Genomic DNA, 14,233 nt, shown 5'->3' with positions numbered 1-14,233 from the left:
AAAAAAAAAAAAAAAAAAAAAAAAAAAAAAAAAAAAAAAAGCCCTGTTGGATTCAGTCGCCCCCGGGGCTCATGTCTATATTAAAGTTTAGAAGCACCGCCGGCGATAAACGGCATTGTCAGCGGCATTTTCACCGTCTCATACCACCATGGGTAGGCGAGCCCGCACCGGTTCAAGTCGAGGTTTTCTGATATCACCACCCACAACAGCTTGCACAAGTAGCGCTGTTCCTCCGGCTCCAGGGCGAGGATGACTAAATAGATCTCGTCCAACCACGCCACAAATCGCAGCAATGGAATGTAGGGAACGAGATTGATGATCGTATTCACCGCCGCCTCCCGCACTGTATTCGGGTGCACCCGCTCGGTAAACTGGTACTCTGTCGCCGAAGGAGCGGGGTGAGGCTGGTGCTCGGGTTTAGCGCGCTTTCTCCGGGGGATGTACTGGCCGAGCTTATCATTGACCTCGGCGTACACGTGCTTCAGCGCGTCGTCAAATAGCTTCTCAAACGGCTTCAGCGCGTCGTTCTGCTCGACGATATTGTGCTCGTCGACCTCGTCCTCGTCCATTCGCTTCAACGTCAGCGTCGCCAAGATCTCGCCCACCGGCTGCGCCAGCCGCAATGTCTGGTCGCTAAAGGTGGCGTCGCGAGTATGCAACGGGTCCAGCCGGGTTTGCTGGATCAAGTGGAGCAAAAACCTTAAAAACTCCTCCCCCAGGTCAGGAAGCGCCCGATCGCGTGGCTGCACCGGGTGCTCTAAAAGCAGCTTCCCCACCGTCTCGATCGCCACCGAAAACTGCGTCGCCGAAAGCAACCGCGGGTGCTGGCTATAGATGAGGCCAACGTAGTCGATACAGTCGTCGACTTTTTGATGGCGGCTCTTGCCAAAGAAAATCAATAACACCGAGTGTGCCGCTTCGATAAGCTGGCGCAGGTGATAATGCGGGTTGGCGACAACGTCATAGCAGAAGGGGAAGATAAACTTGTGGGCAAACTGCTCGTCGAACTTGGGCTGGCTCATGTAGTTTTCCCAGAGGCCAAGGGTGAACAAGAGTCGCAGCTGCATCACATAGTTGTCGTTGACCGCCGCCGGGTCCATGTTCACCCCCATTGGCCCCACCATGAATTTGGTGACATCGACGTACTGCTGGTTGGTCTTGAGGGCAAGCTCATTACTCAAGTAGTAGACGAAGTTATAGGCGTCAAACCCGCCCAGACCAATGGCCTCAAGGATGAAATTGAGGTAGTACAAGTTGGTGACGATGCGCAACGCTACCTGTTCGTTGCGCGGGTTGATGTAAGGGTTCGCAGTGAACGGGTTGGTAATCCTGCGCCCACTGGTAATGTAGCGGGTAAGGATACCCGTGAAAATAATCACTTCAGTAAACATGATCTGTTTAAGAGTTTGCCAGAATTGCGCCGGGATGTAGTCCGCCAGCCGTGTGGCTACATCCAACGAGTTGAATCGTGGGGTATTCTCAGTGGCGATCGACAAGTTCTGGTTAAACGCCTCAATCTCGGATAACAGCCACATAATGAGCTGGAACAGTTGCGTGGTATGCGGCAACTTGCTGAAGTACGCCTCAAGCACAAACGCTAATTTGTTCATGAACCGCACCGCCGGCACCGCGTAGATGTGCTGTTGCACCGCCTGCTCCACTTGCTGGGTGTCTCTTTGGCCAATGAGATCGAAGAAGTGGCGGTAGGCAAGAAGCGAGTCGGGACGGTCGCCAAATAAGAATAACACCACGAGCTCGACAACAAAGTCCAGCAGCACGTGTTTGGTGTACTCGGTGATAGGCTCACCTCGCTGGTATACCACCGCGAGCGAGAGAATGGCAAGATAAGTGATATCAGTGGGAAGAGCGGGGGTGAGACTGTAGTTGAGGCATTTGCGGAAAAGCTTACCCACCCCTCGATCAAACTTATTGAAAAACCAACCGTACTCTAATTTGTTGGGCTCAGTGTACAATTGGTCTCTCACTTTATTCGCCATATCGATCCCGGCAATAATCGGTAATACCTTCCACGAATTGGCGTACACGTTGTAGTTGACGAATCCTTTGATCTCCTCTTCCCATACTCTGTAAAATGTCTTAATTGAGAGCGTGGGTTGCGATACTTTGAGCTTTTTCTCAAAAATAAGGCGAACAACGTCGACAATGGCAAAATTCTCCTGGTAGGTAGCTGGCGGATCAAAACAAGTGGGCGAACTGAGAAAAGCCAGCACTAACACCCTTAAGTTGTGCTCCTGCTTCACATACGGTACGTAGTTGTAGAGATAGCCCAACACCTTGTTTACGGTTAAATCGGGCTTTGGGTGGCGCAACTCGTTGATCAAAAAATCCAACTCTTGTGGGGAGGCACTTCCCGGCGTTGTGGAGTACGTGGCTCCCGATCGTTGTAAAAGCGCTCGTCCCTGAGGGCCTAGCTGGCTGTATAGGTTCGACATATGGTGGGGTGGAGTGTTAACCGTGGTGAAAGCATGCGGGGAAAAGGCGCGCTACCACACGCGATTTCCGACAGTCTTAGTACTTCCGACAGTTTCGGCGATTTTGCTACTTCCGACAGTTGTGACATTTAGAGGATTTCAAAATTGGAGAAATTTCTAGAATTGCAAAAAAGAAATTACAATTTCATGAATTGGGCGGCTGAGTTTGAGTTCGCAACCGCTCACAAAAAAGCATCGATACGGGAAAGAGAGAAAAAAAGCAATAAACAAGCTGACAATGATTGACAAGAACCCTGATTAATCTCAGAAAAAGCAACCAAATAGCTATTGTCGGCATGGAAATGGGTGTCTGCGCACATAAACCTCCGCCAGCCGGTTGTTCGTCGCCTTGACAAAGCGATGATCTGCACGTACATCGAGATAAACATTGAGTCTGATACCGCATCAGCGTTTAGTGTCCCGATGCTTTGTTTGTTATCGCGGTTTCGCTTACGTCGGAGAGATGGCCCATAGCTAGACAATAAATCATATTCTTGGGTAGATGCCTTTGTAACCATGCCTCGGTTTCTCTCGGATGGCCAAAGGTTTTGAATCTTTCGGGTATGGGGCCATTCATGAAAAAACCTTATTTTGAAATGACTCGCGACCTCGAACTTTCCACCGATGGCGATCCAAAATTTAAACTTTTATTTTCTCGTCCTCGAGGAAGTAGAAAACACTCATCTCGAGTCCAACAATAGTGAGTACGACATGAGCTAATTTGATAATTCCACAATTGTTGGGCAGTACCTGCTTGATCGGCGATTACCAAACCACCGAGGCAGAGAGCGATTCAATCTTTTGCGTATCGGCAGCAACGGTTGCTCTAGAGGATCAAGAGTACGAGACTGATAAAATAGAACTAGTTGGTGATCCGACAGTGAAAGTGGCTGGAGGCTTAGTATCCGCGATAGGGAGGGGTGTCAATTGGAGACAAATGTAAGCCCGCTACGTGCATACGTGGTAGCCTACGATCCTCTGATCCTGCCCCTTGCGGCAATTCGCAAGTATTGCCGGGTGAATTATAACTAGGATTCGGAGGGGGCATGGTCACGATTTCTGTATCTCTCAGAAAGTTGTGTGATTGAAGTCGGGATTTTATAGACTTTGAACCGATAACAGTGTTACTCTGACGACCGGTATTGCGCTGATATCTGATCTTGAAGGATGCAAGTCTGAGTATTTCAGCTGTCTATATAGGACTTTAGGCATTGATACCTGTGAACTTGAAATGCGAAATTTGGCCGAGTTTTGAATCACATCAGAAGGTTTTTGTTCTGTAAACAAACGGTCGATAGTTCTACTTCTCTCCTTCCCTTTACTCTGGCATTTCTATTTATGTTTCGTCCTTCATCTGAAACCAAATAAAAAGTCGACATCAAAAACACGTTTATCGTGGCTGCAAGAACCAATGAACAACAGATTTAGTCTTTACATCTAATTAAAAAGTACTACTCTGCAAGTTTAGTCGTTATTGCCGGTGAAATCGGCTCATCCTCCTTCCATTGAGTAACAGTTTTACACGCGTAATTCAACTATTTGCACCGACGGTTGGTTGGCCGAGTGGTCTAAGGCGCCAGGGTAAGGTCACCTTACCGCGACATCCTCGGATGTCACATTCCTGGTCTCTTCGGGGGCGTGGGTTCGAACCCCACACCAATCATCATTTTTTCCCTGTCTTTTATTTTCATGCGTCGTGACTCGGGCGCGCCGACCGGTGTCTCCGGATGGTCAAGTTAATAAAACACAAAGGGACAATGCCACCCGACGTCCGCGATTACCAAAGCATCATTGCCTCGACAGTTCATTATTGTTGCTCGAGGTCTACCAGGAAATAGCAATTCCGCTTGTATATGTAGATACGAGCACAGATCGCACGTGGCCCCCGTTAGGTTGTCCCTCACCCTCCACGTTGGTAGGCACAATAAATTCCGTTCGAGGCAGGTATACCTCCGAGCACGCCAGTGTCTAGCCCCTTTCTTGGACCACAAACGGAGCATTCAGCCCCCCAGCGCTACCACTGATGACATGCCTCTCGCCTCTCTGTCGGCCGCCTGTAATTGGACGATACCCAAAAGCCACTCTCACCAACCCCTAAGCCACCCTGCCTACCCAAGAAAATTACCGCACCATCGCCCCCACCTTGGCGGTTATCTTCTAGAGAGAAAAAGATCTTGTCAGTTTTCTTGGCCTACACAACTGTCCTCTACTGTCAGCAGACTCTGCCCATCTTGAGCACAAAGACTATCACTGTCACCCGAAAAAAAAAGGCCCCGCCCGCGAGGGAGGAAAAATTCTCTTTGTGCCTCTCACCCTCCACTTACCCATCGTAGCCACCCTCCAAAGTGTCTCTGCGTTCACAGCCTTCAAAATGCCTCATAAGCGGCCCCTAGCCTCTCAAATTGTCCACAACCAAACGCCAATTCCACCACCATCGTAGCTGCAAATCCCAGGCGGAATGTGCTGGTGTCGGCGTCGAAATTTGTCTGCTTTGATTGCCACTAATGACACCCTCCCAGTCATCATCAAATCGGGGTAATTAAAGCGCTTCCCGTCTCTGGCGCCGCGCTGCCTTTCCTGTACCGTGCGAAATATAACGTGCGCCTAAATTTTCTGCGATGATGGCTTGCTCGCGCCAGCCGTATAAAATCTCCTGAGCGTCACCAATAAGGTTTTTTTCTTCATCCCCCACGTCCAGCGTTGGCATTTATCAAGTTGGGTGCTCCGGTCGAAAAGCTTTCTCTGCGCTCTCAACGCAGAATACACGTTGACAGCCCGCAAATGGTAACCCCCGAGGACTTCCTGCCGCGGCCATAATGAACGACAACCACCCCGATGACCACCTGTTCCACCAGGTGCCCGAGCTTAACGACCACCGCCTCCACCCGGAACTCCCTCCCGCCGTCAGAGGAGGCGAGCTGGCGATCGATGACGACGACGGCTCGATCAACGAGTTGCCGCCGCCGCCGCTGCGCCGAGATCGACGGTCTCTGCGCCCCGCCGACGACGACCCCGCCCCGTTACCCGGTATCCGTCCTGGTCGTCTGCGGCTGGTGTTACACCAGGAAACCAGTGACGGTATTCTCCTCAACCACCGCCACGATTTAACCCGCCACTTGTCCAACGACACCCAGCGCTCTCAGCGCCGAGGTCTGCGGTCGCTGGTGGTGCTGGACGCCGACTCCCACGGTCTGCGTATTTCTCAGGAAACCGAAGAGGACGTGTGTTTCCCGTTGATCCGTGAACACGTCCGTGTTAATGGCATTGACTTTGACGAAATCGAAGAGTTTATCCGTGAAGAACGTATCGAGGAAAACCGGATCAAAGACGTTCAATTGGCATTTGAACGCTCGGAGATCAACTCGGTACCCGTGGCTACTGGGCGCCAGCCACTGGCACTGGCGGTTAAGTACACTCCGAAACACTTGTTGCGTAAGTACTTTACCAACCAGCTGAAGTCGGAACTGGACGAAGCTGCTCTGAACCAAAGCGTCCACGTTTTCGATGAAAAAGATGACAAAAAGGAAGCCCACCCTACTGTATTGAATCCTGAATTGGCTCATACTATGGACCTGCTGACAGCCGACGATGCCGACGCCGAAGTGAAGTTTGGTGGTACCCGTATCCCTGAGCCTCAATTTGGCGCGTTACCCGATCGGTTCTCGCTTTTCCACAGCGATCGCGAGGAAACCATTCACTCCCCCGATATCCCCGGGCTTGTGGGCCCCGGCGAATCGGTGGCGGAAGTGTTCAAAAACGGTCACGGCACCTGGTGGCTTGACTGCACTTGCCCTACCGATGCCGAGATGAAGGCGTTGACCAAGGCGTTCGGGATCCACCCGTTGACGGCGGAAGATATCCGGATGCAAGAGACGCGGGAAAAGGTGGAATTGTTCCGCAACTACTACTTTGTGTGTTTCCACACGTTTGAGCAGGATAAGGAGCTGGCCGAGTACTTGGAACCCATCAATGTGTACATTGTGGTTTTTAAGGAAGGCGTGTTGCTGTTCCACTTCTCCCCCGTCCTCCACGCCGCCCTGGTGCGGCGCCGGGTGCGCCAGTTGCGTGACTACGTCCAAGTACTGGCCGACTGGTTGTGTTACGCCCTCATCGATGACATCACTGACTCGTTCGTCCCCGTGATCAACGGTATCGAATACGAGGCCGACGCCATCGAGGACGCGGTGTTTGTGCGTGACCAGGACTTTGCCGGTATGCTTCGTCGCATCGGGGAGCTGCGCCGTAAGGTGATGACGTTGATGCGGTTGCTTTCGGGTAAGGCTGATGTGATCAAGATGTTTGCTAAGCGGTGCCAGGATGAGGCTAACCTCGACCAATACGGCGCTACCCCCGGTATCGTGTCGCCGACGCCTCACTTTGGTGCCCCCGGAGTATCGTTTGGTCCCGGCCCCCTCGCCCCGGAAAACCCTTCGTTTGGTACTATGCCTGCTCAATTTGGCCCCACTCCCATCCCTACTTACAACGCCGGAGCCGCTGCCGCTCTGCCGGCGCCTCAACCAGGCCCTAGCAGTGCCATCCCTGGTCCCCTTCCTACTGGATCTGGTACCCCTACTGGCACTGGCACCCCTCTCGGCGGTGCTGCCATCCCGGGCCCTCCCACGCCCCCCAGTGGTGACCAGCCATACATGGCTCAACCGAGAGCCGACATTGCTCTTTACCTTGGCGATATTCAGGATCACTTGGTGACGATGTTCCAAAACTTGTTGGCGTACGAAAAGATCTTCAGTCGCTCTCACGGTAACTATCTTGCCCAGCTTTCGCTTGAGTCGTTCTACTCCAACAATCGCATCACTGAGATGTTTAGTAAGGTGACCCTCATCGGGGCGATCTTGGTGCCGCTCCACCTTATCACGGGGATGTTCGGGATGAACGTCACTGTTCCCGGTGAGCAACAAGGTAACTTGAAGTGGTGGTTCGGTATTTTGGGGGTGATGTTTGGTATCGTCATCATTCTCGGGTTCCTCGCCAACTTGTGGTTGAAGCTGGGCACTAAAGATATGCCCCGCTTCGAGAATAGTTCGCGTCGCTCGATGAAGAGCTTCAAGATGCGGGCGAAGGACGCCAAGAGTATGTTGAGTTTCCCGAACAAATGGGAATAGATTATTGTTTAGAATTATTGTTTAGATTGATTTGTATATAGTTAATACGTGTTATTTATTAGATGATATTAGCTGTCTACTGTTGAGTGGTGTGAATCCGACACTGCACACTCTTTGAACTTAACCGATCCCCGTTGATTGTTTGGACCACATTTTAATCTTAGGTGATTACCACAAATGTTATGCCTTATCTATCAGATTCGAATCCCAATCGATTTTTGCCATGACGTAAATTCTCCCCAGTCAAATTAAAGCAAAAATTGTAGCGGCTCACATGAACGTGATTGTTCTCGTGTGATTATGGTTGCATGACGAAGTGGTGCGTTGCTAAAGTGGCTCGTGTTCCTAATCAAGGTAAGGTAGCTAAAGTAAGCTTGTAGTACTCTGGAAACTATATTTTCATTATGAGCTCGGACTAAAGAATAGTAAACACGGCGAGGCAAGCGCGGCTAATTGTGAGAAGCGAATATTGTCTATTGTTCACGATCAATACAAGTAGATAGAGATTCTCAAGCAGTGACCAATTCGGAAGGATTGCATCTGTAAGCTCCTAGTGAGTGTTCTCTTCTCAACATATCCACATTTGATAGCTGCCAACCCCAATTATCATCTTGAATTGTTCAGCCGGGCGGTGAGACATTTCCAAAAACTCGGGCTATAATTAACCAACCAGCAAACGAAAAAGAAACAATTAGACGAAAGGGGGTGTGATAACACAACCGGGCATAATTTAACGAGGTGCCCCTGATCTCGTTCGCGTCGCTAACTCGATGCAATCGTGGGCCTCGTTTAACTAAGGTGTCGCCAGATCGAGTGTTTGTGTCATTTGAATTCGGGTTGGACGGTTGCCTAAACCGTGTTTCCATAGCTAAAGCAGAAGTTCAAGGCAGCCACCTGGAATCGCTTAGCCGGGTTAGGTCCCCCGGAGCCACGGTACCCCTTACGCCAACCGTCCACTAGCGATGCTTCCAGTGCTTAGGGAATGTGTCTAACTTACGGGAACCATTGTAGCTCCAGGCACGCCTGTCGGTATTGTCAGTAAGACACGATTACTTGCCGTAAACCCTGACCAACCTAATTCAATTTGGCGCCATTGCCAATAAATTAAACCTTCTAGATTCTCACGCCATGGTTACGTCTAACCGAGGATAACCCTGTTTTAACTGTCTGGATTTGCTTCAACACCAAAATGAATATCACGCCATCCCGAATCGGCCATAGCGAAGCAGCCTACATTCGTCTTAATCTCGATTAATCAAGTGCGGCGGAATCTGGCGCCGTTTAGAGGCGGCGTCAACACACCGCACCGAGGCATTCGTTCGTGAAACCACCACCGAGGCGCTTCCAATGCATGGTCGCCGCTACTTTGGGGTTAAAGGCTACCAGAATATGGTGCCAGTTAACCTGCCCATCATTTGACAACAAACATCGCCGAAGCCATGGCCCCGACAGTCAATGTCTTCATCGATCTAGCACAATCTGCTGGTGACCCTTCCACGGTTATGATGGTCTATTGCCGACAGACATTTTCCACAATACCGGGGACCTAGGGATTCCCCTTGAAAGAACGAGCTGTAGGGAGAGACACGGTGTTTCTGCACGTCGCTTAAATGCACTTGTCGCCCACTAACAATACGCGCGTGAGGGTGGTGTATCGAAGGATCGGGGCAGCTCTAGGCGGTAATGCGGAATGAGAGTCTGGCGTGGCTAAATGCTAGCGGAATCGCGACTAAATGAGTCCGAAGACTTCATATATGTCTCTGCTAACCACTAGAAATGGTTTACTACAACATTTTCAATGCATTGGTTCGTCTATACCATCTGTAAGCCGTCAGGGTCTTACGCGGCTTAAGACGCCGCCATTAGCCAGATTATCCCAAAACGGGCAGCACTGAGGCGGCTCCGTACGCGGCACATAAGTAAACACCACTAATGATAGTGAGGCCCCTAGATGGATATATAATCAAACATTCTGTGTCGCCAACCCACCACCGACTCCCCCTCTCTCCCCAATGCTGGCCCGAACACGAGGGTTCTCGAGGTTCTTCCGCCGCCGTGAAGACGACTTCACTCGCTCCTACGACGAGTACCTTGCCCAGTTAGACCGACGGGATGAGGAAGCACGGAGAAAACAGAGTGCTGCTGCTAGCGCTCAAGAAGCCGCTACTGTGCCTCGCCTGGTCCCCAAAACTATCACAGAGGAGCTACCCAAGGACCCGCCAACAGAACTCCAACAGCCAGTGCTGGTAGCGCGTAAACAGCCATCACTGACAGGAGAGCTGCCACTGCTGATATACGATGACCATCATACCGAGATCAGCCAGCTCGAAATCATGATTGACGAAGCCAAAGCTGATGCCGAATCGCTCCCCAGCCGCCAACACACCACCACCCCTGACCTCGCCAGCGTCGACCCGGAACAATTCCTCTCCGAAACCAGTGCCTACCTCCACGACTCTCTTCAGATATCGCCCATGGCATCAGTGGAGCCCTCTAGCCCTATAGAACTGGTGCACCTGCGCCAGCCGAGCCCGCTGCCTCTGCTCCGATTACTGGGGCCACCGTCTCCCATATCGCCTACAAAGCCGACATCCAAGGACCTTCTGACTCGTCGCCTTACTCCGTTAGCCCCGTCAAACAAACATAACTCTGCGCTGGGCAGCCACAAAACTCCAGGGGCTGAGTCCACTACTCCAGCGTTGGACGATGTCTACACTCCCCACACTAGCGGCAGCGGCAGCGGCAGTGACACCCCGGCACTGGACGTGAGTCCCGTGTTCTCCATCCAGCACGATAACCGGCTGCTGCTGCTGCTGCGACTGCTGGGGGGAGGCCTTGCCCTCCCACCCCCAAAGCAGCCGGTGCTTCAACCTAAACCGCTGCGTTTATTTGATGCCATCTATAACCGGCCCATTGCCGAGCCCAAAACCAAATGGCTTGAGCAATCGACAGCGGAGACCCTTACGTCTGCCAAAACGGAGACTACTATCACCTCAGAACCAAAGACAATTCAGTCTCGCCCCCACCATAGCCCACCGCTGATCAAACTGCTGCCGAAAAAGGTCCAACGGCGTAAGCCTCCCGCAGACACCACCACCACCACCACCATCACAAAAACTGCGAAGAAGCCGTTGACGCCTCGCCAGCAGCAGAAGATAGACGCCCAGCGCGAAGCTCTTTACGCCATCTCCCTGAAGAAGCACACCGCCCGCGTGGCACCCATGTCCCGGCTTAAGATCCAATTGCCGCCGAAGAAGAAGCAGCCAGCGGTGCGCCAGTGGCTGTTTGAGCTCTGCACCATCAACGCCGACGACGACAACCACCTGATGAGTTACGAAAATTTCATGAAGTTGCTGCATAAGTACAGCCATTAATAATGCATTCTTTATCCCTTACTTTCCCTCGACTTGAGCCACCACACTGGCGGCGATGTCCACGTAAACCTGGCCCAATTCCGGGTTCAGCACCACCACCGGCTTGCCGGCGTCGGCCTGGACGCAGATCTCTTCCGTCAACGGCACCAGTCCAAGCACGTCGATGCCGTAGTCTTGAGCGCGACGGCGAGCGCCATCAGTGCCGAAAACATGCGAGTGGTGGTGGCAGTTAGGACACTCAAAGTAGCTCATGTTCTCCACAAGCCCCAAAATGGGAATATCGACTTTGCGGAACATTTCAATGCCCTTGACGGCGTCAATGAGGGCAATGTCTTGAGGAGTGGTCACGATCACAGCTCCGGCCACCTCAATTTGTTGGGAAATGGTAAGCTGAGTGTCACCGGTACCTGGAGGCATATCGATGACAAGGTAGTCCAATGGCGACCACGCCACGTCGAACAAAAGCTGTTGCATCGCTTTCATCACCATGAGCCCTCTCCACACCACTGCCTTCTCTGGAGGCACCATATACCCCATCAGCATCGTCTCGACCCCGTAATTGGCCATGGGTAAAAGCTTACCCTGAGCCAGAAGACGGGGTTCCCCGTCTAAAGAGAACATTTTCGGTACCAGTGGTCCAAAGATATCAGCATCAAGGATCCCAGTGGATTTGCCAAGCTTATGGAACCCGAGAGCGAGATTGGCAGCCACCGTCAGTTTACCTACCCCGCCCTTAGCCAGGGAAACAAGCACCACATTTTTGACGTTGGGGATTCTCTGCTTGATCGGTAATCCTTGGGAAGCTGGACCTCGTCCCATTTTGGGAAGCCCAAGTGGGTTTTCGTGGGCTAAAACAGCCAGTGTTGAAAGGAGCCGGCGGATCATTGTGGGGTTTTGGTGAGGGATCGGTCCTTTGCAGCACGAGTGCGATGACTACAAAGGAGCGAGAGTACGAAGTGATTACAAGTAAATGAAACCTGATTTATACAATTTGATTCGAGTGACACAGTAAAACAGCAATTGATGAAAACGAAAGTTTATAACTGAAGAAGGACCACAGATTTGCTCATTATTGCTGGTAGACGGAAGAATCTATATGATTACCGAGGCAATCTCTCAATTGATCACCTTCTCAGTATAGGGCCCTCTTGTCTGGAAGCGTGTAGTAGCACAAATGCAGGCGGTGTTTACTCTGCCAAAAGTTCAAGGCGTACCCCTGCTGCCCTCGCTAAACTGTATCTCGAGTAATCGGAGCTGTTAAGGTTAACCTACTCGTACATGCACTAAGGATACGCGCAAATACTCTATCTCGACATTCCTATTTCGTTTGATCTCGAGTTCTATGTGGTTATCCTGTCTCTCTCTCAATACATCACTTCTAATGAGCACCACTACGCGTCTAAGCGACACTACAACCTCAAAAAGCAAGCAATTGCCTTAGTGTCGCCTGAGGTTATCGACCACGTCCAAAGCGGGCGTTGCCAAGCCCAGCCACCCAAAAAATTGGGAAATTTTGGATGAAAGTGCCTGCTCGGTTGATCAGTAATAGGGGCCCGCCGATACCCGCGGTGATCGGTCTCATCGCGCATGTCTACCATCTATGCCTTGGGCACCAAGCTTGGACGGGCTGCCATCGGCGTCATCCGAGTGCTGGGTCCCCAGCTGAAATACATTTACTCCCAGCTTACTAAGGCGAAGCAACCACCAACGCCACGCGTGCTGTCGCTCCGTCGCCTCTATGACCACAACCACCAGATGCTTGATGAAGCGCTTGCCCTCTATTTCCAGGGTCCTAACAGTTACACAGGTGAAGATCTGCTTGAGCTTCACGTCCACGGCGGCACCGCCATCATTTCTCTGGTGCTCAAAGCGATTGAGCGCCTCCACAACCCTGCAGAAGACCGCATCATCCGCTACGCTCAAAACGGTGAGTTCTCCCAGAGAGCGTTTTTGAACGGTCGTTTTGATCTTACCGAAATTGAAGGGGTTCGAGAGATGATTGATGCCGAGACCGAGACCCAACGGAAGGCCGCCGTCGCCAATATGAGGGGTGATACCCGCGCTCTATTCACTCGTTGGCGTCAGGATATCCTCGAGCAAATCGCTTTGCTCACCACCGTGATTGACTTCGGGGAAGAACAGGACCTCGATGAAGTCGCGGGTCTTTTTGCTCAAGTTGACGAAAACATTTCCAAACTTCGCCAGGAAATTCAGCAGTATTTACGTAAAGTTGAGGGTTCGCGCCTTCTTCTCACCGGTATTAATGTGGTGTTACTCGGTCCTCCCAATGCGGGTAAGCTGTCGTTGCTCAACCTGTTATCCAATAGCGATGCTGCCATCGTCAGTGACATTGCTGGTACCACTCGTGACTTAGTCAGAGTACCGTTGGACATTGAGGGGTATAAGGTAGTGGTGGGCGATACCGCGGGCATTCGAGAGCTTTCACTGGCTGATAGCATCGAGCAACAAGGTATAAGTCGTGCCAAAACGTCGTCGCAGGCGGGCGACTTGGTGGTGGTAGTGCTCCCCATTACTGAAGATATTAGTGAACTTAATGAGTTGACCACTCATTTACAGGAATTGAAAGAAGCGGGGAAACGGATAATGGTGGTGGCCAATAAAGTCGATCTTATTGATACCACTGAGGAACGCCTCGAACGTATTGAAGCTTTGGCGCAAGCTTTAAATGTCTCCACTAGTCAAATCCACGTTGTCAGTTGCACTGAGGGTGACGGTATGGAAGCTCTTTCCAATACTCTTGTGAAATACTTCAAAGATATCACGATGAGTGAGTCAGCAGACCCAGTGGTGATCTCTGAGAGAGCTCAAAATCTTCTTGTTCACGATGTTCTTTATGGTTTTGATCAATTCTCTCAGTTCAAAGACGACGAGGACGTGGTGCTAGCTACTGAACTGCTTCGACAAAGTGTTGAGGGTATTGGCAAGATTACTGGTGAAGCTATCGGCGTTGAGGAGATCTTGGGGGTGGTGTTCTCCAGCTTCTGCATTGGCAAATAATCCCACATTGTATATAGTCTACTAACATTTGTCATTCATAGTTTACAATATCATACCACGCAGTAAATAGTAACCGCCATATGATTCTTCCTCATTTTGTATCATTTGTTATCGTTGCCTTCAATTTATTGTAAATTTAGTTTTTGCCTGCACAGATCATAAACTGTGCAATCGCTACGAGCGGGACTCGAAGGTCTCGCATAGCTTACAAAAATCAGTGCGACGCGTC

General features: G+C 51.1%; 5 protein-coding genes across 5 annotated transcripts; 3 read left to right on the top strand and 2 right to left on the bottom strand. All coding sequences in view use genetic code 12, as the record gives it.

The window, feature by feature from the left end:
• Positions 1-80: 80 nt before the first annotated feature.
• PEX8 (Pex8p) lies at positions 81-2,453 on the bottom strand (the record flags this gene model as incomplete). The annotated part of the gene is made up of 1 exon (XM_034153506.1): positions 81-2,453. The coding sequence occupies one exon, from the start codon at positions 2,451-2,453 to the stop codon at positions 81-83; it is 2,373 nt and encodes a 790-aa protein (XP_034014241.1).
• A 2,855-nt stretch (positions 2,454-5,308) lies between these two features.
• ALR1 (Mg(2+) transporter) lies at positions 5,309-7,612 on the top strand (the record flags this gene model as incomplete). The annotated part of the gene is made up of 1 exon (XM_034153505.1): positions 5,309-7,612. The coding sequence occupies one exon, from the start codon at positions 5,309-5,311 to the stop codon at positions 7,610-7,612; it is 2,304 nt and encodes a 767-aa protein (XP_034014240.1).
• Positions 7,613-9,624: 2,012 nt separating this feature from the next.
• DIURU_001007 (uncharacterized protein) lies at positions 9,625-10,986 on the top strand (the record flags this gene model as incomplete). The annotated part of the gene is made up of 1 exon (XM_034153504.1): positions 9,625-10,986. The coding sequence occupies one exon, from the start codon at positions 9,625-9,627 to the stop codon at positions 10,984-10,986; it is 1,362 nt and encodes a 453-aa protein (XP_034014239.1).
• Positions 10,987-11,004: 18 nt separating this feature from the next.
• Positions 11,005-11,871, bottom strand: DIURU_001006 (uncharacterized protein; the record flags this gene model as incomplete). The annotated part of the gene is made up of 1 exon (XM_034153503.1): positions 11,005-11,871. The coding sequence occupies one exon, from the start codon at positions 11,869-11,871 to the stop codon at positions 11,005-11,007; it is 867 nt and encodes a 288-aa protein (XP_034014238.1).
• Positions 11,872-12,573: 702 nt separating this feature from the next.
• Positions 12,574-14,004, top strand: DIURU_001005 (uncharacterized protein; the record flags this gene model as incomplete). The annotated part of the gene is made up of 1 exon (XM_034153502.1): positions 12,574-14,004. The coding sequence occupies one exon, from the start codon at positions 12,574-12,576 to the stop codon at positions 14,002-14,004; it is 1,431 nt and encodes a 476-aa protein (XP_034014237.1).
• Between the last annotated feature and the right edge of the window lie 229 nt (positions 14,005-14,233).

The sequence above is a fragment of the Diutina rugosa genome (assembly GCF_008704595.1).
Source record: "Diutina rugosa strain CBS 613 chromosome Unknown scaffold31_size150537, whole genome shotgun sequence".
In the NCBI taxonomy this organism is placed as follows: Eukaryota; Fungi; Ascomycota; class Pichiomycetes; order Serinales; family Debaryomycetaceae; genus Diutina; species Diutina rugosa.
The sequence above is the reverse complement of the archived record's forward strand: the minus strand, read 5'-3'. Positions and strand labels throughout refer to the sequence as shown.